The sequence below is a fragment of the Kogia breviceps genome, chromosome 8 (genome assembly GCF_026419965.1).
Source record: "Kogia breviceps isolate mKogBre1 chromosome 8, mKogBre1 haplotype 1, whole genome shotgun sequence".
NCBI lineage: Eukaryota > Metazoa > Chordata > Mammalia > Artiodactyla > Physeteridae > Kogia > Kogia breviceps.
The window spans coordinates 2106143-2127419 of record NC_081317.1 but is presented as its reverse complement, the minus strand read 5'-3'; the positions used below and the strand labels follow the sequence as shown (position 1 = coordinate 2127419).

At 61.2% G+C, this 21277-nt stretch overlaps 1 protein-coding gene across 2 annotated transcripts in view; it reads left to right on the top strand.

Annotated features, from left to right (window-relative positions):
- Positions 1-21277, top strand: part of FAM163B (family with sequence similarity 163 member B) — a 31994-nt gene extending 10717 nt beyond the window's left edge. The window contains exons 2-4 of one of the 2 annotated variants that reach the window (XM_067040342.1): positions 3302-3470; positions 18303-18418; positions 19128-21277. In XM_067040342.1, the coding sequence (XP_066896443.1) occupies positions 18326-18418; positions 19128-19523 (489 nt within the window). In that variant the 5' untranslated portion in view covers positions 3302-3470; positions 18303-18325 and the 3' untranslated portion in view covers positions 19524-21277. The remainder of the gene's footprint in view (positions 1-3301; positions 3471-18302; positions 18419-19127) is intronic. The other variant, XM_059073315.2, reaches the window with a different exon arrangement.

Sequence of the window (21277 nt, the reverse complement as noted above, 5' to 3'; positions counted from 1 at the left end):
CAAGAAATTTGGTTTTGTTCCTTTTAACATCTTCTATGTTTCTACTTAATGTGTCCAATTTCTTCTCTAGTGTTTCAACATGTGGGCGACAGTTATAATAACTATTTTAATGTTCTTGTCTCCTAATTCTATCATCTGTGCCATTTCTGGGTTAGTTTCCGTTGATTTTTCTCTTGATTGTGGATTGCATTTGTTTGCATCTTTGTATGCCAAGTAATTTCTTACTGGATGCCAGACATTGTGAATTTTACCTTGTTAGGTGCTAGAGCCCTATATATATTTGTGAGCTTTGTTCTGGGGTGTGGTTGTTACTTGGAAACAGTTTGTTTCAACCCTAGCTGTTATGCTTTGGGAGGCAAGACCAGAGCACATTTAGCCAAAGCCCTTCTGAGTTCTCTACCCAATGCTCCAGGAATTATGAAGTTTTCCTCTCTGATAGGAGCAGGAACTATTCCCGGATCTGTGTGAGCTTCCAGTAGTTTTCCCTAGGACCCTGTCAAATGTTTTTTTTCTCTTTAAAAAAAAAAAATTCTCTCTCTGGGAGTTTCACACACGTGTGCTGATCAGTACTCAGCTGACTACTCAAGCGGACCCTCTGCAGAGATTTGTGCTTCTCTCTGTGCAGCTCCTCCTGCACAGGACCCTGCCCTGTGCACTCTGGCCACTCAGCATCCTTGGACTCTCAGCTCTCTCTCCTCAACTCAGGGGGTACCGGCAGGCCCCGCCTGGGTTCCCCTGCTCTGCAGCCTAGAGACTCTCACCAGGTGGGGAGCCTGGAGACTCTCACCAGGTGGGGAGCCTGGAGACTCTCACCAGGTGGGGAGCCTGGAGACTCTCACCAGGGCTCTCCTGGGCTCTCCTCATTCCTTGCCCGTCTCTTGAGGATGGTCCTTCATCATCTGATGTCAGTGCCTTGGAAGCCATTATTTCATAGATTTTTGTCCTGGATACTTAGTTGTTTGGGGCTGCGGGATAAATGGGATAAATCCGGGCCCTGCTGCTCCGTCTTGACCGGGACTCTGATTAGCTAATGCGGCTCCTCACGATGTGGGTTAGTGCTCCCAATTATGAGGGGAGTCCCAGTGTCACCCCCATTTTGTCACTGAGCAAACCAGGACACAGAGGAGTTAAGAGACTTACCCAGGGTGAGGCGGAGCCTGGAGACCAGCCCTGTGTTACACCGCGCGGCCCCTCACACAGCTGCCCAGACCGGAAGCTTCGGGGTCCCCAGGACTCCTCCCCGTCCCCACCTCCCCATCCTGCCGACATAGTCCTGCTAATGCTCCCTCCCAGTCACCCCCTCCCCTCCCCTTCTCTCCAGCCCCACCCTCTCCTGTCACCTGATGCCTACAACAGCCTCGGGACGGCCCCTCCCACCCACCCTGCTCTGGACGCGCAGGCCCAGCGGCCACGGCTCACGGGCCCAGCCGCTCCGCGGCACGTGGGATCTTCCCGGACCGGGGCACGAACCCGCGTCCCCCGCATCGGCAGGCGGACCCCCAACCGCTGCGCCACCAGGGAAGCCCCACAGAGGTGTTTGTAAAAAGCAGAACTGACCCAGGTACCGTCCTTGTCAGCACCCTTCCATGCCTTCCCCTGGATTCATTGATTCATTCATCACTCAACTGACAGTTACCAAGTGCCTACTATGAGCCATTGTTCTGGGCACCAGGATACAGCAAGGAGCAAAACAGATGGAGCCCCTGTCCTCGGGGACTCAAATTCCTTGAAGGATGAGCCTCACTGGGTAAAGGGCAGCCATGGTAGGGAGGGGGTTATTTTGGATAGATGGTCAGAGAAGGTCTCTGAGGAGGAGACATTTGAGCAGAGACCTGCATGGAACGAGGACAAGAGCCCATGAGAGAAGTGCATCCCAGGCAGAGAGAACAGGCAGTGCAAAGGCCCTGAGGCTGCAGTGGGCCTGGTGTGAGCAGGGGACAGAGGCAGGAAATGTGGTCCAAGAGGGGCTGGGCGGGGCTGGTGGGCCTTGTGGATGCAGCAACGCAACGATGTCGTGTTTTATTTTAAGTGACACAGGCCCATGGGGATGTTTTGAGAAGAGGATGGAGAGCTCTAGCCTCTGTGTGGAGTGTCACTCAGGCCTCTGTGTGGAGAGCAGGCGGCCGGGGGGTGGGAGTCGGGGTGGGGACTCAGGCAGCAGCCCAGGCTTGAGGGGAGGGGCCTGGACAAGGAGGAGGCATGGGAAGTGGTCCGACTCCGGGTGGAGTTTGAAGATCTGCTGACAGATCGGGTGTGAAGTGAGAACAACGGAGTGGACCCGGGGGACTAGGGGCTTTGGGGTCTGAGCAGCTGGAAGGGAGTAAATGCCATTCCCTGGGGTGGGGGCGCTGCAGGAGGCGTATCAGGAGCTGGGTTTCCTGCACACCAGTGTTTCCTGCGCTGCGTGTGCAGGGGCCAAGGCCCGCCGGCAGTCATGGAGCAGGGCGAGGTCTGGGCCAGAGCTGCCAATCTGGATGTTGTCCAGAGGTGTGGAGAGCTGGGGAAGGTCACCTTGGGAGCGGTTGTGTACCGGAGAGCGAGTGTGTGAAGCCTGGACCCCTGGGCCCTGGACACTTGGAGGTCAGGAGACGGGGAGGAGGCCGCAGAGGAAGCCCGGAAGGCAGGACCTGTCCGGCAGCATAGCATCAGCTGAGGGCTCGGGCGCTCTGTCCCCCAAGTGTGCCCCGCAGACCGGCAGGACCGGCAGCACCCAGCGCTTGTTAAAACGCGTTCCGGGGCTTCCCTGGTGGCGCGGCGGTTGGGAGTCCGCCTGCCGATGCGGGGGACGCGGGTTCGTGCCCCGGTCCGGGAGGATCCCACATGCCGCGGAGCGGCTGGGCCCGTGAGCCGTGGCCGCTGAGCCTGCGCGTCTGGAGCCTGTGCTCCGCCACGGGAGAGGCCACAGCGGTGAGAGGCCCGCGTACCGCAAAAAAAAAAAACAAAACAAAACAAAAAACAACTGTTCCATCTCAGCAACCCCGCACCACTGGTCAGAGCTGCTTTACCAGCTTCCCGGGCGACTGGATGCACATCCAAACACGAGGATGGCCGATGTAGCAGTCGTTTCAGGGAGGAAGGGCCCCCGAGCTGACCAGGGCTCCGTGAAGGCTGAGCCAGGCACAGACGGAGCCTGCTGTGCGGCCAGGTCCCTGCTGGCCTCCCCCCACACCCCCTCCTCGTGCTTCCTCCTGCTTGTGTGCTCTGGCTCCTGAGTCCACCTCGCGCCGCCCGCCCCCAGGCCTTTGCACGTGCTGTTTCCTCTGCCGATGCTCTTTCCCGTCATGCCCTTCTCTTCCTTCAGGTCCCGGCACCGGGGTCACTCTCTAGGAGCCACCTCTCCCAGCCCCCCGCCAACGAGCACCCGGAACGCTCCCTCCTGACGCCCCATCTGTGTCCCCCAACAAGACTGAAAACTCCACAAAGGCAGGGGCCCAGAACAGAGTCTGGGACGCAGCAGGAGCTCGGTGAAGGTTTGCGTTGAATTGTTGATAAATTATAAATGCCAAGTGCCTGGTTTTGACAGTGCGTGCTATTAAATCCCAAAGAAGGAGTCGTATCTAGGGGTTGGGGGTCAGGAAAGGCTTTCTCAAGGAGCGTGCAGACGGACGGCTGGGGATTTCATAAGCAGAGGTAGAAGGGAGTTCAGGGTCCCATGCAATGGCACCAGCAAAGGCCCAGAGGCAAGACAGCGCAAAGTTTGTGGTCTTAAGACCCCGGGAACGGGCTTCCCTGGTGGCGCAGTGGTTGAGAATCTGCCTGCCAATGCAGGGGACACGGGTTCGTGCCCCGGTCCGGGAGGATCCCACGTGCCGCGGAGCGGCTGGGCCCGTGAGCCACGGACGCTGCGCCTGCGCGTCCGGAGTCTGTGCATCCGGAGCCTGTGCATCTGGAGCCTGTGCTCCGCAACGGGAGAGGCCACAACAGTGAGAGGCCCGTGTACCACAAAAAAAAAAAAAAAAAAAAAGACCCCGGGAACAAACACCTTAGCCAGACCCGTTTAAGGGAGCGTTGCAGGGACAGCAAGCCAGGCTGGAAAGGCAAATCCGGGACAAGTGCAGAGGGCCCAGAACACCAGATGTTTGGGGACTGGACCAGGAGAGTCAGGCTCAGAGCTTCGTTCCAGAGGGATGCGGGCTGCACTGCTGGGATGCTCTGCGGGGAGAGCCGTGGCCCGAATGCGCTGACCCGAAGGAAGACAGACCTCAGCACAGACTACATGGAATGGGCTCCTTTTGTATAAAAAACAATCAAAATGCAAAGGCGAGGAGGTCAGCGGGGGCTCCGTTGAGGCTACCAGAGTCTCCAGACCAGGCTCCGGGCTGGGGTGGGCAGTCCTGTTCCCTGAGGCCCAGGAGGAGGCAGGGACCCTGGCCCCGTTCACTGCTGTGCCCTCCACACGGCACATCCCGCACTCCATAAACGCTTGTGGAAAAGAGGGAGGAGTGGGGGAAGGAGGGCGGGAGGCTGGAGTTAACATCCTGCCCTAAAGATGAGGACTCTGATGCCCGCGGTCACCCTGGCAGGAGGGAGGAGAGCTTGGATTCACACCCGAGTCTTTCTGACTCTCACGTAGACCAGGGCTGGGCGAGGAAGCCCGCACCGCCAGGCACGAGCCCGGGCTGCATCGGAGCCAAGCCTGTGGGTGGCAGGGATCCCTCCGGGGCTGCAGTGAAGCTTCTGCAAGAGAACGTGTATAACGAACCACGGCTGCTCAGATGAGGTGCTTGAGGCTGTCCTGGGCCGGGAGGTGGCAGAGGGCATGAGTGAAGCGGCCAATTCTGGGCTCCAGAGCTCGCCAGGAAACTCCCTGGCAGGATTGGCGGGAACTTGGCTGCAGCATCCTTCCTGGACCGCGGAGCGGGGCGAGCCAGAGATGGGGGCGTCCGCCCCCTGCGAGCTGCACTACGGCCAGGTGCATCCCGCCGTTGCCTCAGCTGCCACAGGGTGCGACCGCACGGGGCTCTGAGGACTCATGCGGGCTATGGGGTGAAGCCTGAGTCAGGTCCCTCAGGCCCTGTGAGAATTCTCGGGGCAGATCGCCTGCCAGCACTGCATCCATAGATGTTTGTGTGCCCAACTCAGCCTCAGCTGCACATCGGAGACACCTGGACCCCCTAGAGTCTCATGTCCTTAGTCGGGGGTGGGCTGGGGGGCACGGCGGGGGAGGGGCGATCCTGATGGGCCGCCTGAGGCCAAAGCACAGCTCGCTGGGCCACTCCCAGAGTGTCTGACTCGGTGGGTCTGGGCGGGACCAGACTCTGCATTTCATCAAGTCCCCAGGTGTCACTGGGGACGCTCTGAGCAAAGAAGTCATAGGCCTGGAGCAGCTCAGGCCAGTGGTTGTGGGCGAGGCTGCAGGGTGGAGAGAAAGGCCAAGAGTGGGCAGAGGCAGGTCCTGAGGCCGGAGAGGGAGATATTTATGCTCTAATAGGGAAATCACGCCCCACACCCCCGGCACTGCTAACTGCTCCCTAGCGCTGAAGTCTGCGCCGACCGTGACCTCTGCCCTGAACTGCCTTGCACTCGGCACCGCGTGCCCCTGTTCCCTGGAGCGCAGAGCTGCTGCCCAGTCTCCCCACCCGCTCCAGGTCCTAGAGTGGGACTGGCTGTTGGTGATTGACTGGGTGCTTGTCCAATCGCTGTGAGATGCCAGAGGCAGCCGGCATTTCTGAAAAAGACTCCTGACCCCCAGCCTGGCCCCAAGTTCTCCCTGTCACCGACCTTGGGCAAGTGACAGTATCTCCTCGAGCCTCAGTTTCCTCATCTGTAAAATGGGGTTAATAACGCCGACTCCTAGGACAATGGTGAGGCTTAAAGGGAGTGACGTGCACGTCCTCTGCAGAGCGCCGCCAGTGCGGGTACTGTCTCCGTCCAACTTTCACAGATGGTAAACCGAGTGGGGTTTTTCCCATGTCACACTGCAGGCAAGGAGTGGGCGCAAATTTGGTTGGGGTCTCCTGGGCTCACAGGCTCGGTGTCCCCTCTCCCCTCACGCTTCTTGCATGAGCCCTTCACAGCCAACTTGATCTTCTTCCTGTAAATTCATCAATGGCTCCAAAAGGCCCCCTCCCCCTCCCCCAGTGCTGAGCTCCCAGGGCCTCTGCTTTGGCCAGTGACTCAATCCACAGGCGTACATAGAGCTCCTGCTGTTTACCAAGGCCTGTGCAGCCAGGCGAGGCTGTTGGTGTAGCCCTCGTGGGGCTCCCAGTGCATTGCGGGGACTAGCGGGAAAGCGGCTGAGGATGAAACCGCAAGGGATGGAGAGGGCAGCCCGGCGCACAGGGGAGAGAGCAGGCTTCCTGCAGAAGGGGAGGCCTGAGCACGGCTCAGAAGGGATCGGCCACCTGGAAGGAGGTGGGCGTGGTCCCAGGGGCATCCCAAGCCGGGGGAGGGACCGGGCGCAAGCACAGGCCTGAGGCCAGCGTGCACCTCCGCAAGCAGTGCCGTCCTCAGGCAGAGGTGGGGCACCTGGGCTGGTCCTGGTGGGCGTGGGCTTTATTCAGGGCCAGCTGGGGGCCACTGCTGGTCCAGACTTGCTTTGGGGGGCCCATCCTTTGGGACAGTAGTTCTCCAAGCGTGGACCCTGGTCCAGCAGCCTCAGCATCCCCCTGGGAACTGTCGAGATGAGCATTCTCAGCCCACCTGGACCTCTGAGCGGAAACTTCCAGGGAAATCCCCACAGCCCAGGGCCCCCCTCCACCCACCCCCCCGCCCCGGGGAAGCTGGTGCAGCCCAGGCGAGAATGTCCAATTTGATGGGGGCCCCGGAGGGGGCTGGCACTGGCTGGGGAGCCGGCCTGGCCCAGGCTCCGGACACAGGACAGGATGAAGCACTGAGGCCACGGTGTTGTCTCAGCCGCGGTTACTGCCGGCGACACACAGGCAGGGGGACAGCGCCCTGAGGTTAGGCCTGGGGGTCTCCCCAGCCCAGAACGGTACTGCTCTGTTGGCCCTTCGGCACCCAGGGGCCCCTGGCAGAGAGAGGAGTTGAGGTCTGCACCGGCACGTAGCAGACACCAGCGCTGTCAAAGGAACGGGCAGGGAGGCGGCCTGGACACAGGCGGGGGAGCGGGTGGGAAGCCCCCGCGGAAGTGGGCTGGTTCGCTTGGATGCGTTAGTGGTCTGGCGGGGTGGGGGGCACGTTACTGTCATCCCCGCAGGCCTGGGCGGTGGCCAGCGCTCCTTGGACACAAGAAAACCCCCCCCGGCAGGCAGGCCCTCTGGAGCCACGGTCACACCTGGCCCCAAAAGCCCGCTCTCCCACGCTCGGGGCAGCCACGTGGCCGAGGGGTCAGGAGCCCAGCCTGCGCTGGCAGGTGCTCCTTGAATCGCCTGGGACGGGGCGTCCCTGCTGGGTCTCTGAGCCTCTGTTTGCCGCCCCCCCCCGGGTCTGGTTGAGTCGCGAGGGTTTCATGGACGTCAAGGCCGAGCCGCAGGGAGGGGCGGAGGCCAAATGGGGTCTTGGTGCTTCCTCCCTCCTGCCGCTCCAGACACGGAGCCCCCCTAACCTCCAAGCCCCGGCGCCTGTTTCTTCGCCGGTGCTGAGAGTGGCCGTGAGGGCGAAGCGAGACACCCAGGGGAGAGCCCTTGCCCAGCGCCCGGACATAGTCTGTGCTTAATGAACAGAGCTCTGATGGTCCCAGGAAGCCCTGGCCTGGAGCCCCCTCCTGTGCGCCCGCCAAGCTCCGAGCTGGTACCAGGGGCCGTGCCCAGTTCTTGGAAAAGGAAGTTAGAAAAGAAAAAAAACGGCGAAAAAAGTTACGTCAAGGAGCAGAAAGGGTTTTGCAAACCCAGCCTCTGCACGCGGTTATTTTAAGGGAGAGAAAAAGCCCGCAGCATCTGCAGCTGAGCTGGGGCTCCCTCGGGGTCTCAAAACCGCCCTCCCGTAAAGTTTCCACCACAGCCCAGAAAGTTCCGGAATGGTGCACGCCAGCCGCCTTCCTTCTGACGGGTACCCCAACGCGGGCCTGGCCTGCAGCACCCACGACCTGCCCGGGACACACTGCGGGCAGGCAGTGCAGGAGGTGGGGGTCGCAGGCGCAAGACCCCGTGCCTCCCCTTCCCACGTTCAGGGGCCTGTTCAGCGCAGGCTTTGCCAAACGGACCCCGACTCAGTGCACACGTGCCCGCGTTTTGCAGCCACTACAGTGTCCTTGCGCTCTATTGCCCCCTGGTGGCAGGAGGACTGCAGAACTGGCGCAGGCCAGGTTCCTGCCTTCACGGGGCTTCCAGTCGGGCGTGGGGCGAGGAGGCACGTGCACCCCTGACACCCGTGTAGGCAAGCTGGGGCGGGGTGGGAGAAGGAGGGAGAAGACAAGACGCTGACTTTGGGAGGCGCACCCAGGTTCACCCCCTGCTCCCCACGCCTAATCGTGTGAGCCCCGTGCGGCTCTCTGCCCCTGTTTCCTTGTCAGTAAAACGGGGTCATGGCGACCCCGGCTCACGCTCTCCTAGGGATTAAAGATGTTGGTCAAGGGTGCTGTGCCCTGCCTGGCACAGAGGAGGTGCTCAGGACAGGACGATGCGCTTGTTGCCGTTGTGAGGCACTGGGGAGCCACGCAAGGTGTTAGAGGGAGGCAGTGACCAGTCCAGACTTCGGTTCAGGAACCCCCGGGGCGCAGCACGCGCAGGAGGGCGGGCCAGGAACCCCAGGCCCTGGGATTCCGCGGCAGCCTCTGTGCGGTGCTGGGGTCAACAGCTGGAGGGCGGGCCGGAGAGATGGGCGTGAACGGTGAGCTTCTCCACAGCCGTGCGTACTACTTCAGACCACGAGGGGGGCGGACAGGAGAGGTCTGGGAGCTGCTGACCTCAACATCCAGCAGCGGGGGGCCTCGCCCTCCTCCCACCCCTCTCCTCCTCCCGCCACCACCTTGGGACCCAGGGAGGCGGTCCGGGGTCACTAGCCTGTGCCCAGCTCTCGCTCTGTGGCAGAGGTCGGGGTGACCCTGGGCCTGGCTCCCTCTCTGGGGCACAGCTGCCCGGGGTGGAGACATGCTCGCGGACTTCCGCACCACCGGCCAGGCCCCCACGGAGCTGGGGGATCCAACTTCGTGTGACCACACACCTCAGTGCACCCCGAGTTTCTGCTCCTCTGGATGAGCAGGGCAGGGGCTCCCGGCCAGACAGCAGCAGCCACAACTGAGGATCTAATTTTGGAGCCGGTTCCGAGGGCCTGCCTTACCAAAGGCCCCTCTGGGCCGGGCCTCCCACCAGGATGACCAGGGCCCTCCCAGGTGCCACCCGCTGCCCCAGAGGACCAGGGAGACCCCGGGCTGCTTTGGCACAGCTCCTGAGGGAGGCCAGGAGGGGCTCCTACTCCCTGCCTGGGGACCGTGCCAGAGGGGGCAGGAAGGCCACCCAGCTGGAGATGCCCTCTCTCCCCAGGCAGTGGGGAGCTGAGCCCCCTGGCCCCAGCTGGGGCGCACCCCTGCTGCCTCCAGTTTTCTGGCTGCGGCGCAGCGCAGCCGCCAGGCCCTGGGGTCTGCCCTGGATCCTCCCCTCCTGGGCCACAGAGCTGCAGGCTCCTTTCCTTGGCTCCAGCCACATCCACCGTGGGCCGGGCAGACCCACAAAGATGGGGTGTCCGTCCAATCGGGTTTTCCGTTTACTCGGTGGGTTGCCTCACTCCTGCAGCCACGGTGTACCCCGAGAAAACGTGAGTGGGGTAATCGAGCAAAGCGATGCGGCCGAACCCTGCTTCCCACGTGGCCTGGGAGAGCGGGTGTGTCCCAGCCTCCACCCTGGGGCGGTCACGGGGAGAAACGAGATCAATGTGCTGATGCTGTTGTTCTCATTAACCCTGACGTTGCTGAACTGAGGCCCAGAGAAAGGAGGGACCTGCCGTTCCCCATCACACCCCCAGCCTCCCTCCCCGCCCCCCTGAGAGCTCTGCCAGGGTCCCACTAGGAAATTCCAGTTCACCCTTCAAGAGCTCAAGGGCCCCGGCAGGTCGTTCATTCACAGTCGGTGCTGAGTCCCTGCCGCGGGCCCTGCTCTGGGCTGGGCTTCAGGAACAGGGCAGTGGACCCCAGGTAGGGCCCTGCCCTCACATTGCTCACCCCAAGGGGCTCTTCAGCGGGGCTATGGGGAGAGCTTCTGGAATATTCTGTGAACCTCAGAAACGGCTGGCAAAATGGCGTAGCCACTGTGCTCTTTCTGGGGTTCCTCGAGGGGTCCAGACCACAGAGCCGGCCAGCCAGAGGCACCCACAGCATTTCCTGAACATCAGCAGCCCGGCCCACCTGGCAGCACCAAATGCCCTGCTGCAGGCGTCCTCCGGCCTTGGAGCCTTAGGTGGGCACAGGCCTGGCTTACTGGGTCCCCCGCACCTGGCTGGCCCGAGCGCTCTCAGGGCTGAGCTGCTCCGGGCCGAAGATGGAGCTTGGAGGGAGGACACTCCAGGTGCTGTTGGGAAGGGCCTCTCCGGGCCCCAGGCCCCGACTCCCGCCACCCCACCCCCAGCCAGGCTCTGGATAATATCTCCGAGGCCAGCCCCGGCGACGCTGAGCACTTCGCCGTCTATTTATTACCAAACGCAGGAATCTGGGAGCCCGCAGAGCGTGAAATTAGGACCAAATGTGGAGGAGGTCTAGACAGGAACTCCGGGCCACTCCCGCTCGAGGACGCCGGGGCCCTTGGGCTCCCAGGTAGCAGGAGCGCTCTGGTAACCAGACAGACAGATGTCTGTGGAGGAAAAGCTGGCTCTGCACAAGCCTCGACGAGGTAGCGGCCGCGGAAAGGCCCGGCAGCGACGAGGCAGCAAACCTGGGTCCCCAGCCCAGCTCTGACCTCCGCTGCCCCAGGCTCCGTCTCCCTGTCTGGAAATGAGAGGCACCGTCTTCGCTCGGTTGGAGGGGCTGCTTGTGAAGCAAGCAGATTCCAGGGCCCCACTCAGACCCACCGAGGCCTGGGCCTCCGCATATTTCCCGGGTTCCCATCCCTGGAGGGTTTAGGAGTCGCTGGACTGGTTGAGCCTGAGGCCCGGCCAGCGCGGAGGGTGCAGGGCTGGGCTGCTTCTTGGCTCCTAGAAGGGGCCCCGGGCATCTCAGGTGAACAGGCGAAGGTTTGGGGGGTGGGGGGGCTGGACGTGCATAAGACAGGCAGACTGAGGAGACTCAATCCTTGGTCCGCAAGGCAGGGAGGGGTGGGATGGACAAGAGGAACAGAGGAGAGTCTGAAACGGTGCAGGACGTGTGGTCCAGATGGCAGCCACGCGGGGGTCCTCCGCCGGGGGAGGCAGGTGGGCCGGCGTCCGGCCCCGCTGCCGGGTGTTCCTCGCTGCCCACCCCACTCGATCTTCACGCCACGGGAGGCAGCCGGAGCTCGTAAAGCGGCGGCTCCCCGCGACACGCGGGGCTCTCGGAAGGGGCCATTGCCCACCCAGCCCCGCTCCACCGACTCTGGGGCTGGGGGTGCCCAGGGAGGCCCCATCTCAGAGCCTGTCCCTGTAGAAGTCGGGGGCGGGGACAGGGCAGCAGAGCCGTTTATAAAGCTTTAAAACCGTTTATGGTCCCAGGGGACAGATTAACAATTCAGCTCAATCCTCGCCAACTCGTCTTGGCTGGCGGTGCGCGGAGACTTGGGGCGGGGGCTGGGGCCAGGGAGCTGGAGGAGGAGCGGTGGCGGCGGCGGCGGCGGCAGCGGCCTCCACCAGGCGGTCACTGGACCTGCCGGCACTTCGCCGCCCCTCTCCTTCCTATCCCGACCCGGCCCGGCCCGGCCCGGCCCATCAGATGGCTATCCTTCCAGGACGGCTCAGAGGACTTCTCCTCCAGGAAGCCCCCCACGGTTCCCCTGACGCAATACTGCCCCCTGAGCCCCAAAGCCCTCCGTTGGTCTCTGGGCACTCGGCGTAGCCGTTCCCGGGACACAAGTGTCCAGGGGACACTGGATCAGCCCGGTTTCCCTCTAAGCTCCCAGGCAAGTTTATCCAAGTGTTTGCAGCCCTTCCCCTTCTCTGCTCCCCTTGCGGGATGCCATCCTGATTTATTGCTTGGACCAGCAGCTGGCATTTTTTTCACATTTGTGATTCTGAAACTTTGTCATGCGTCTCAGTTATCCGGACCCCTCACAGGCAGGGCTGGTTAAAGAGACAGACCTAGATCCTTCAAGTCCAGAGCTGGCAGGACTTGGTTTTCTAAATCCTCCCATACCCATATTACAGAGAAGGAAACTGAGGCCCAGAGAGTGGCCTGAGACCCAGGGTTACCAGCGAGTGTATGGCGGGACACTCCCCGTCCTGCCCACCCTCGAGGGCAGGACAAGGGCCCCTCAGGCCTGGTTACCTCAGTGTCCAGCTGGGCAGTGTCCCCAGGCACAGGAAGGAGGTCTGAGAGGCGACAGCTCAGCGAGGGCAGCAAGGTGTGGGGCTTGGGGAAGGGGTCCTCTGGCCGCTGTTCTTCCACTGACTTGCTGTGTGAGGTCACGAATGTCTCCCCCGCAATGGTCACCGCCCCTGCACCGGCCTCAGCCTCCCCCTGCACCACCCATTAAACAGAGGGGCGGGACGTAGTCCCTCCCAGCACTGGCACTTCACGGTTCTGTGAGTTGCATTCAAGAAGTCCAGGAAGGCTTCTTGGAGGAGAAGGCATGTTCTGAGCACTGATGGCAGGGGAAGGCCTGGAGAGGCGGAGAGAGGGGCGTCACTGGGGTGGGGCACAGGGGTGGCTGGAGGGTGGGGCGGGGGAGTCCACGTCACTCTCGGGGGCTGTTCGGAGTTGACCGTGGACTGATGTCAGGCTGGGGCCTAAGCAAAGCTGCCAGCAGTGTGCGTGCACGTCTGCTGCCCGGGCCTGGCCCCGGGGGTGGCGCCCGGCTCGGGCGTTGCTGCCCGTCGGCGTGCGTGCGTCTGCAGAGTGGGGCTGAGGCGCTCCAGCTGGACAGGGCACGGGTGTCGGAGCTGCGACTGCTGACAGCCCCGGGCGCCTGGCCGGTGCCGGCGCCCTTCCCAGCGCGCCGCCAGGCTGCCTGTGGCTGGAGGCCCCCCACCCAGAGCCGGGCAGAGCGAGGGGCCGTCTGTGTCTCAGGCCCAGGGAGAGGCTTCCACGGCCACGCCCTCGGGGACCCGCTGGAGGGTTGAGATGCAGAGAGGGCGACCTAGCAGCAGGGGCAAACTGAGCACAGCACCCCTGCCGCGTGGTGGATCCTCCACGTTGCCCCGTCTTACAGAGGAGGAGACTGAGGCCCAGAGAAAGGGAGGTATTCGAAGCCCCACGCTTGCAGCTAACTGGGGCCAGAGGCAGGCTGGCGCCCAGGGGTCCGTCCGGCTGGGGCATTGGGGGCGCTGAGTTTAACTCCTGCACTTTGACCTCCTCCTTGACCTTGCCCCAGCCCAGTGAGTTCCCTCACCCATGAACTAGGGCCATAATGATCTTTTGGGGGGGTACAAATGGCAGAAACACACTCAAGGTTGATGTATTCACAGCAAGAGTCACACTGCGGGTCTCAGGGAGGGAAATGCAGTCCCGTGGATTGGGACCACAGCCTGGCTCTCTCTGGGCACCTGTGTCCTTCCTCTCTTCCCCGCCAGACCAGCTCCTCTGCCTCCACACACACGCCGCCCTGGCTGCAGCCTGAGCGCCCATGTCTCTACCCAAGGTCAAGGGACCAGCAGGGACTGGCCAGTCTCCAGGTCCACTTCCTGGGAGAGAGAAGAGGGCTGGCCCAGCGTGGGGGGGGGGCGGGCGGGCTGGTGCCTTTCCATCCCAGCCCCAGCAAGCTGTGGCCAGAGGGACAGCAGCAGGGAGTATGGAGGCTGCTGAAGCCCTCTGGGCCTGGGAGGCCCTGGGTTTCCCGTGGCAGGCGGTGGGGTCACACGTGGCTTTCAGCTGCGATGGGCCCATTAGCCAGAATGACACACATGGATCAGTGGCCCTGAATGGGGGGCTGGGCTCTGGCTGGATCCCCAGGGGTGACCCTGGCCTTCTCTGAACCTCGGTCTCTTCATCTGCAAACTTGGGGTCACCGTGCCGGCTCTGCCCTCCCACGGCTGCCACGAAGACCGGGGAGAGCTGTCAGGGGTCCATTCCACTGCCCGCTTCCTGGCCACTCCGGGGTCAGGCTGAGGCGGGCCGGGGTGTCCCCGTGAGCCCCCAGGAGGGAAGGGTCCGGGGGCGTGGGGCGCAGCGCTCCGGCAGCAGCTGCGGGCTTTGTTTTGCCTCACCTCTGAGAAGAGTGTGAAACGCATCTGGACGGCGGGCCTGGCCCTACCCAGCGTCCTCGTTGCTTCCTCTGCACACCCAGCTCCCTGGATCCGGCCCCGGTCGGCCTGCACCTTTGGCAGGGCTGGCGGGCCAGCTGGCCTCAACCACCCTGGGGGCCGAGGAAGGTCGGAGCTGCCCGGCAGGGCGCCCAGAAACGCAGGGGTCCCTGGGGCTCCCGCTCTGTCTGTGTGGCCTGCACTGTGTCTTCCTGACCGGGCCCTCTTGGTCCAGCTGTCTGGATCTGCCTGTCTGCACCTCTGTCTCTCTGAATTTGGAGCTGTCTGGGAGTCTGGGTCTCGTGGTCTCGCCGCTTTGGGCCTGTGTCTGGCTCTACCTTTCAGTCCGTCTGTCTGTCGGCTGAGGGTCTGGCTTCCCATCCCAGCTGTGCCTCTGACGCAAGGCGCCCCCCTGCTTGTGAGCACACGTCCGCGTCCTCCTCCACCTATAGAGCAGCGTCCCCGGCGTCCCTGCCCAGCCACTCCCTGCCAGGCCACTTGACCCTGCAGACGAGCCTGCGGGGAACCACCGAGCGGCCAACCTCACCAGGTGGGGCTCAGCCTCCCTCACTCCTGACCCACCGACCGCCTGGACCCCCTGAGTCTCCCAACGAAAACCCCGTCTGTCAGCTCTTCGCACACATTCCTGGAAGAGAAAAAATCGGCCCAAATTCCAGCAAGTCTTTGGCAAGGCTTATCAACAGCTTTAGAAACGTGCGCACCACAAAGCTCTTCACTGCACGTTCCTGTAATTGCAAGACGTGGGAAGTAAGGCAGGGCCTGACTGAGTGAGTGGGGCCCCTCCACACAGCGGGGCGAGCTCTAGGGGCCCCTGGGGATAATCCCGCCCCTAGGGAAACGTGGTGTATCTGGGGAGAGACTACTGGGTGAGAAGAGAAGGTATGGAGGGTGTAGATAGAACGCCACTTTTGCTTAGGAGGAGAAGGAAATCTATATTTGCGTATATTTTTAGAAAGAAGCAATGGAAGGAGAAAAACCCAGAACTAAGTGAAATGGTTACTTCTGGGCCCAGCAGGGTGGGTGGCAGCTGCGGGGGGCGGGGGGCGGGCAGGGAGGAAGCAAGACCTCTCTGAATGCACCTGGTTTTATGCTTTTGACTTTGGAACCAAATGTTTTCTACAATTAAAGAGCAAAGCTAAATCAGTTTCTTTCTTTTTTTTTTTTTTTTGGGGTACGCGGGCCTCTCACTGTTGTGGCCTCTCCCGTTGCGGAGCACAGGCTCCGGACGCGCAGGCTCAGCGGCCATGGCTCACGGGCCCAGCCGCTCCGCGGCACGTGGGATCCTCCCGGACCGGGGCACGAACCCGCGTCCCCTGCATCGGCAGGCGGATTCTCAACCACTGCGCCACCAGGGAAGCCCTAAATCAGTTTCTTTTAAAGAAAGTAAAAACTAACTAGAATAAGTGAACCTGAATATCAAGGCGGTGGAAAGAAAACCATACTAAGAATTATTTCAAGTGACTTTGAAACAATCTTTTTACTACACATCCCTAAGGGGACAAGAACAACAACAAAAAAACAGATAAATATCAAATTCCATTCAGTAGACTTGTTAGTAAAAACGTTGGTAACACTACTTTTAAATTACTATATAGGATGGGAAAAAGCGAATAATGAAGTGCATGTTATTAGGAAATAAACCTTGCACTGTAAAAGTCACATAGACATCACATTTTAACATGTAAAAACCCTTTCATCTCTAATTTTAAATGGAAATATCAATATAAACTCATGTTCATTTTTCTCTTCCTTAAAAAAAAAAAAAAAAAGTCTTTCTGAGCTCTGGCCACCGGAAAAGCCTGGAAACCCAGGAGCGGCTAGCACCCCTAGTGCCCAGACTGTGGTCTCTAGAACCACTTCCCAGCAAGAGAACCAGGGTGTCCCAGGAGATAAGCTGGGACATCTTATGCCTAAGAGCAACATGCCATCAAGAGTTAGGGGGGGTCCCACCAAAATGACGCCGGAGTCAACTTGGAGGTGCTTCCAAAGCCACTGTCCCAGTGGGATCATTTGAACATCAAAAAGAATAATGGGGCTTCCCTGGTGGCGCAGTGGTTGAGAGTCCGCCTGCCGATGCAGGCACCTCCTGGGGTGCCAACTTATTTTGAAAATTGAAAAAGTTACGAACTGAGCGTCTACGCCTTTCCTCTGCAGACTGTCTTTTGATATTACCGGATAGGTAATGGGGAAGGTTCTTTAGAGAAGAACCAGAGCTGATACATGCAGAAGAAATGATAGCATTTGAAAAGTCGCTATTTGCAACTCCTAATGAAATAACAGACATAGGCTATGATTTCCAGTGGCTGCTGAAAGGATGAGGTGGAAGGCTGATGGGGCATTTTACGGTGGGAGGCTTGGGCTGACAGCGGCTGAACCCACTGGCAAATCTCAACATCACGACAAGGACAGCATGGGGCCCTGAAAGTGAAGTGACAGGAAGCCAGTTTAGAGGGCAAAACCATGATAGAGGAACATAATGAAACGGTGCTGGGAGAAATGCAGCCAGTTCCAGTACATGGAAAATTCTGTAAGATAAATGACCCAGTTTCTTCTATAAACAGCATGGGGCGGGGAGGGGCAAGAGTGGATGGGAACTATTGTTCGGTCAAAAGAGCCAAACGGAGGGCTTCCCTGGGGGCGCAGCGTTTGAGAATCCGCCTGCCGATGCGGGGGACGCGGGTTCGTGCCCCGGTCCGGGAGGATCCCACGTGCCGCGGAGCGGCTGGGCCCGTGAGCCGTGGCCGCTGCGCCTGCGCGTCCGGAGCCTGTGCTCCGCGACGGGAGAGGCCGCAACAGTGAGAGGCCCGCGTGCCGCAAAAAAAAAAAAAGAGCCAAACTGGATCCTGATTTGAACAAACCAACTGTAAAAAGTCATTGCGGAGATGACTGGGGTTTTTTTAAAGCTCCTCACCTGTCAGATTCTGCACTAAAGTATTTATGAATAAACTAACACACTCTGGGATATCCTTTAGTGAACGCAATCGTCCGTGCCATGCTATTCCGCTGGTGGAAAAAAAAAGGTAGGGGATGGAAATGGAGGCAGGGTGTGCTCAGCGACGACTGGTGCCCGAGAGCTGATTGTTAACCGTCCAGGGATACGGCAAGCCGGTTATTAAAGCTTGGTGACTTGAAATGGGCCACAGTGAGAATATTTACAGCACAGGCATCAGCAAATGCTACAGGTCAGGGTGCGTTCACTCCAAGAACTAGTTTATCAGCACCTGGCCAGATAGCGCTCCCAAGAGCACCGCTGGTGCCAGCATTGTCCATTCTCTCTACTTTGTGTGTGTTTGACGTTTTCCACAGCAGTTTACGAGGCGCACGCCCTTAGGCCTAGAAATCCCACTTCTAAGAATTTATCCTGGACACAGGTAATCGAAGTCGGTCCTGCAATTCAAATGGCTTCAGTTTTTAGCTACGCAAACATTTATGGAAACATTGGCTTAAGATTTATTTTTTAATGTCAACAGCCTAAACACCAACAAGGAGTTTGGTTTTCAGTTTTGAAAGATGAGAAAGTTCTGGAAGTCGGTTGCAAACAAAGTGAATATACCTAACACTACTGACTTGTACGCTTAAAAACGGTTAAGATGGTAAATTTTATGTCGTGTATTTTACTGGCCGTCTGAAATTTTAAAGAAAAGGGATCGTTTATGTTATAAAATGGAATACGGTTCGAGATTATGTTACAGAAGACAATTTAATGATCAGGAAAAATAAGGATGGGCTGGTGAAGTGACAAAGCAGGTTGCAAAACCACACGCTCAGCCGGACTGCGTTTGGGTAAATTTTTAAACGCGTGAGCTTGCCGCCCAGGCTGAAAGTGTGCCAGGCCCAGCGCTCACATACGCGCTCAAGACACCTTCACGGAACCCCGAGAGCGAGGGGTTGTGCTGTGGGAACTGCTGGCAGAGGCACAGGCAGAGGGGGATGTCCCGCCCGACCCCCGGGCCCAGCCCCTGCCTCCTGCACGCAGTGGGGTGTTTTGTTTTCCCTTTTGGAGCGCTTCCTCGACCTCCTAACCCGGAACAGCCTCCTTCTGCGGTGAGTGGAGCCTGTGCTGAAGCTGGCGGTGTGTGTTGCAGGCTGTTGATGGAGAAGGGGGCGAATGACAGCCGGGACGGTGGTCATCACCGGGGGCATCTTGGCGACCGTGATTCTGCTCTGCATCATTGCGGTTCTGTGCTACTGCCGGCTCCAGGTACCCGGGAGCTGGGGGCATGGGGTGGGGCAGGGAAGCCCGGAGGGGTTCCTGCAGGGGGAGGGAGCCAGGGCCCAGGAAGGCGGAAGGGCCAGGTCTCCAAGCAGGTGCAAGGCAGACAGCACCCCCGGACCCCACCTGTGAGGGCTCAGGGATGACGGCTCTGCAGACTCCCTGCGAGGCTCAGAGAGGGTAAGGGCCTTTGCCGATGTCACACAGCTGCCAAGCGGGGAGCAGGCGTGAGCCCTTGGGCCGTGCTACTCCACCACCCGTGCGCTCCCTGCCCCACCCACACCCCAGGGCCGTCCTAGGTCCCCCGGACCTTTCTTCCCGAGAGAGGAGAGGGAGCCACGTGCATGGGGCAAGGCAGCACGGCTTGGCCCTGGAACTAGATTGGGACCAGGCTGCCTGGGCTCGAATCCCAGCTCTGCTGCTTTCAGGCTGCCTGAACCCCCCGTGCCTCGGTTTCCCCGCCCGCAAAGTGGAGCTGGTCGTTGCACCTGCCCCCGGTTGCTGTGGGGCTGAAACGAGCGAATCCCTCACTTAGGGATCCCAGGAGTCCGGGGTGCCTGGATCATGAGCTCCCGTAAGCGGTGGTGACAGGGACACGGGTGTCTGAGCTGGGGGCGTCCCGGCCCCCCGTGGGCGCCGCGCGCGTGCCGCGAGGCTCGCTGGGGAGCTGGCGGTCACGGTGGCCCTCTGCCCGCAGTACTACTGCTGCAGGAAGGAGGACGAGGAGGAGGACGAGGAGGAGCCCGACTTCGCCGTGCACTCGCACCTGCCCCCGCTGCACTCGAACCGCAACCTCGTGCTGACCAACGGGCCCGCGCTCTACCCGGCCACCTCCACCTCCTTCAGCCAGAAGTCCCCGCAGGCCCGCGCCCTCTGTCGCAGCTGCTCCCACTGCGAGCCGCCCGCCTTCTTCCTGCAGGAGGACGAGGGCGTGCGCAACGGCGGGGAGCGCGTCGCCTACGAGAGCATCAGCCCGGACGACGTGGAGCTGCCGCCTGGGAGCTTCGGGGCCCTGCAGGCCCTCAACCCCAGCCGCCTCTCGGCCATGCGGGAGGCCTTCTCCCGGAGCCGCAGCATCAGCACCGACGTCTGAGGGCGCCCCCGGCCGCCGACAGGCCCTGAGACCACGGTGGGGTCCCCACGGCGGCCCAGCCTGGCCCTGGGCCCGGAGCCGGGCTCGGCCCAGCTTTCCTCACACGCGCGTCCTCACGGCGGCCCGCTGGGGAGCCCCGGGGCTCACTGGGGGGATCAGACCCGGTGAAAGTAGTGTGGCCGCCCCGGGGAGTGGCCACCGGGGCCTGGGTCTGGAAGGGAGGCGGGCACGATGCGGGCACAGGTGCGCGGTAGCGGCCGGGTGGCAGGCTGTGGAGTGAGGTAGGGCTCTGGAGCAGAGATGCCAGGCTGCTGATGCCAGCGCCGCCATCGGGGAGGGGGCGGTGCAAGGTGGGCTCCGTCTCAGCCGCAGCAAGTCGGCCATCTCCGGCCTCACCGCCTGGCCGCGTCCCTCCCTCCCTGGGGCTCAGGCTACCTACTTGTTCAAGGAAGGGGTGGTAGCCGCGATGCTAGGGGCCCTGCAGCACAAGCCTTACCTGGCGACTGGGGCCGAGTACCCCGTCCCGGAACAGGGCCTCCCCCCACCCCTCCCCGACACACCCTGGCTTTAAGCACCAGGCGGCTGAGACGCTGGTTGATTGAGCTGGGCCCCCAGCTGGGCACATCTCCCTAGACGGGGGCGCTCCCTTGGGATGCACAGCCCCGACTGGCTTTCTGGTGAAAATGGAGAGGGGAGGAGGCCGTGTGCTGCTTCCCCGGCTTCGGGAGTGTCCACCTACAATACCCAGTCCGGTCCTCAGCCCTGATGTGGTCGGGTGGACAGAGCCATGGACCAGGGGCTAAATGACCCACTGACTCCCCGTGAGACCTGGGACGGGCCCTCCCACTCCTGGGCCTCGGCCACCACCACCCCCCCCCCAGAGCCCTCCTGCTTTCGTGCCCCCGGGGCATAGACCCCGAGCTCTGCCACCTGCCCCGTTTCTCAGGAGGACCTGGGAGCAAGGCCTCAGGTTGCCCCTTCCCTGCTCCGGCCCCGTGCGTGCGCTCCCAGCGGGGCTAGGGGCTCCCCCGCCGTCCAGCTAGAGAAATGCCCCAAACCCAGGGGCACCGGCCGCGGGGAACGCAGCCCCATCCGCGCAGAGCCACCGAGTCCTCTCAGCAGCGTGGGCCCCAGAGCCCCCTGCCCTCTCCCGGGCTCTCTCTGCCTCTGGGCCCAGCCACAGAGCCAGCTCCCGCCCTGGTAGGACGGCCCCGTCTGCCCAGGAAGACGGACCAGGCTCCCCAGCTCAGCCACCTCCCTAAAAGACAAACGTCTGGGGCACGTGGCTATGCCCCGGCAGTGGGCGGCCTGGGCACCACACTTGTTGCTTTCTCCAAAGTGCTGCTGAGCTGTGACTCCGGCCGCGAGCAAAGTTAGGAAGGCTTACTATTTTTGGCATCGTCGATTCCCCCCACCCCACTTCTTCCTTTCTCCTCCTGCCTCAGTTTGGACTTGCTAATGGAATTCATCCTCAAGCTTCCCCTTCCTTTGTCAAGCCCTATGAGTTTGTTTCTGATGCATTAGCTTGGCGGGGTGGGCGGGGGTGGGGGGTGGGGGTGAGGGTCAGGAGGTGGCACTTCCTGCGGCTGTTCTGTTCGGTTTCCTATTTCCTTTTCTGGTCTCTGGCCTCTGTGTAGATTCCTAGATCCATGTGACATCAACACGCACCCATCCATCCGAACTCCCTCAGCTCCACCATGGGAGCCGCCTGCCCCCCGACAGAATCGAGAGCCAATAAAACGCCCGACACCGTG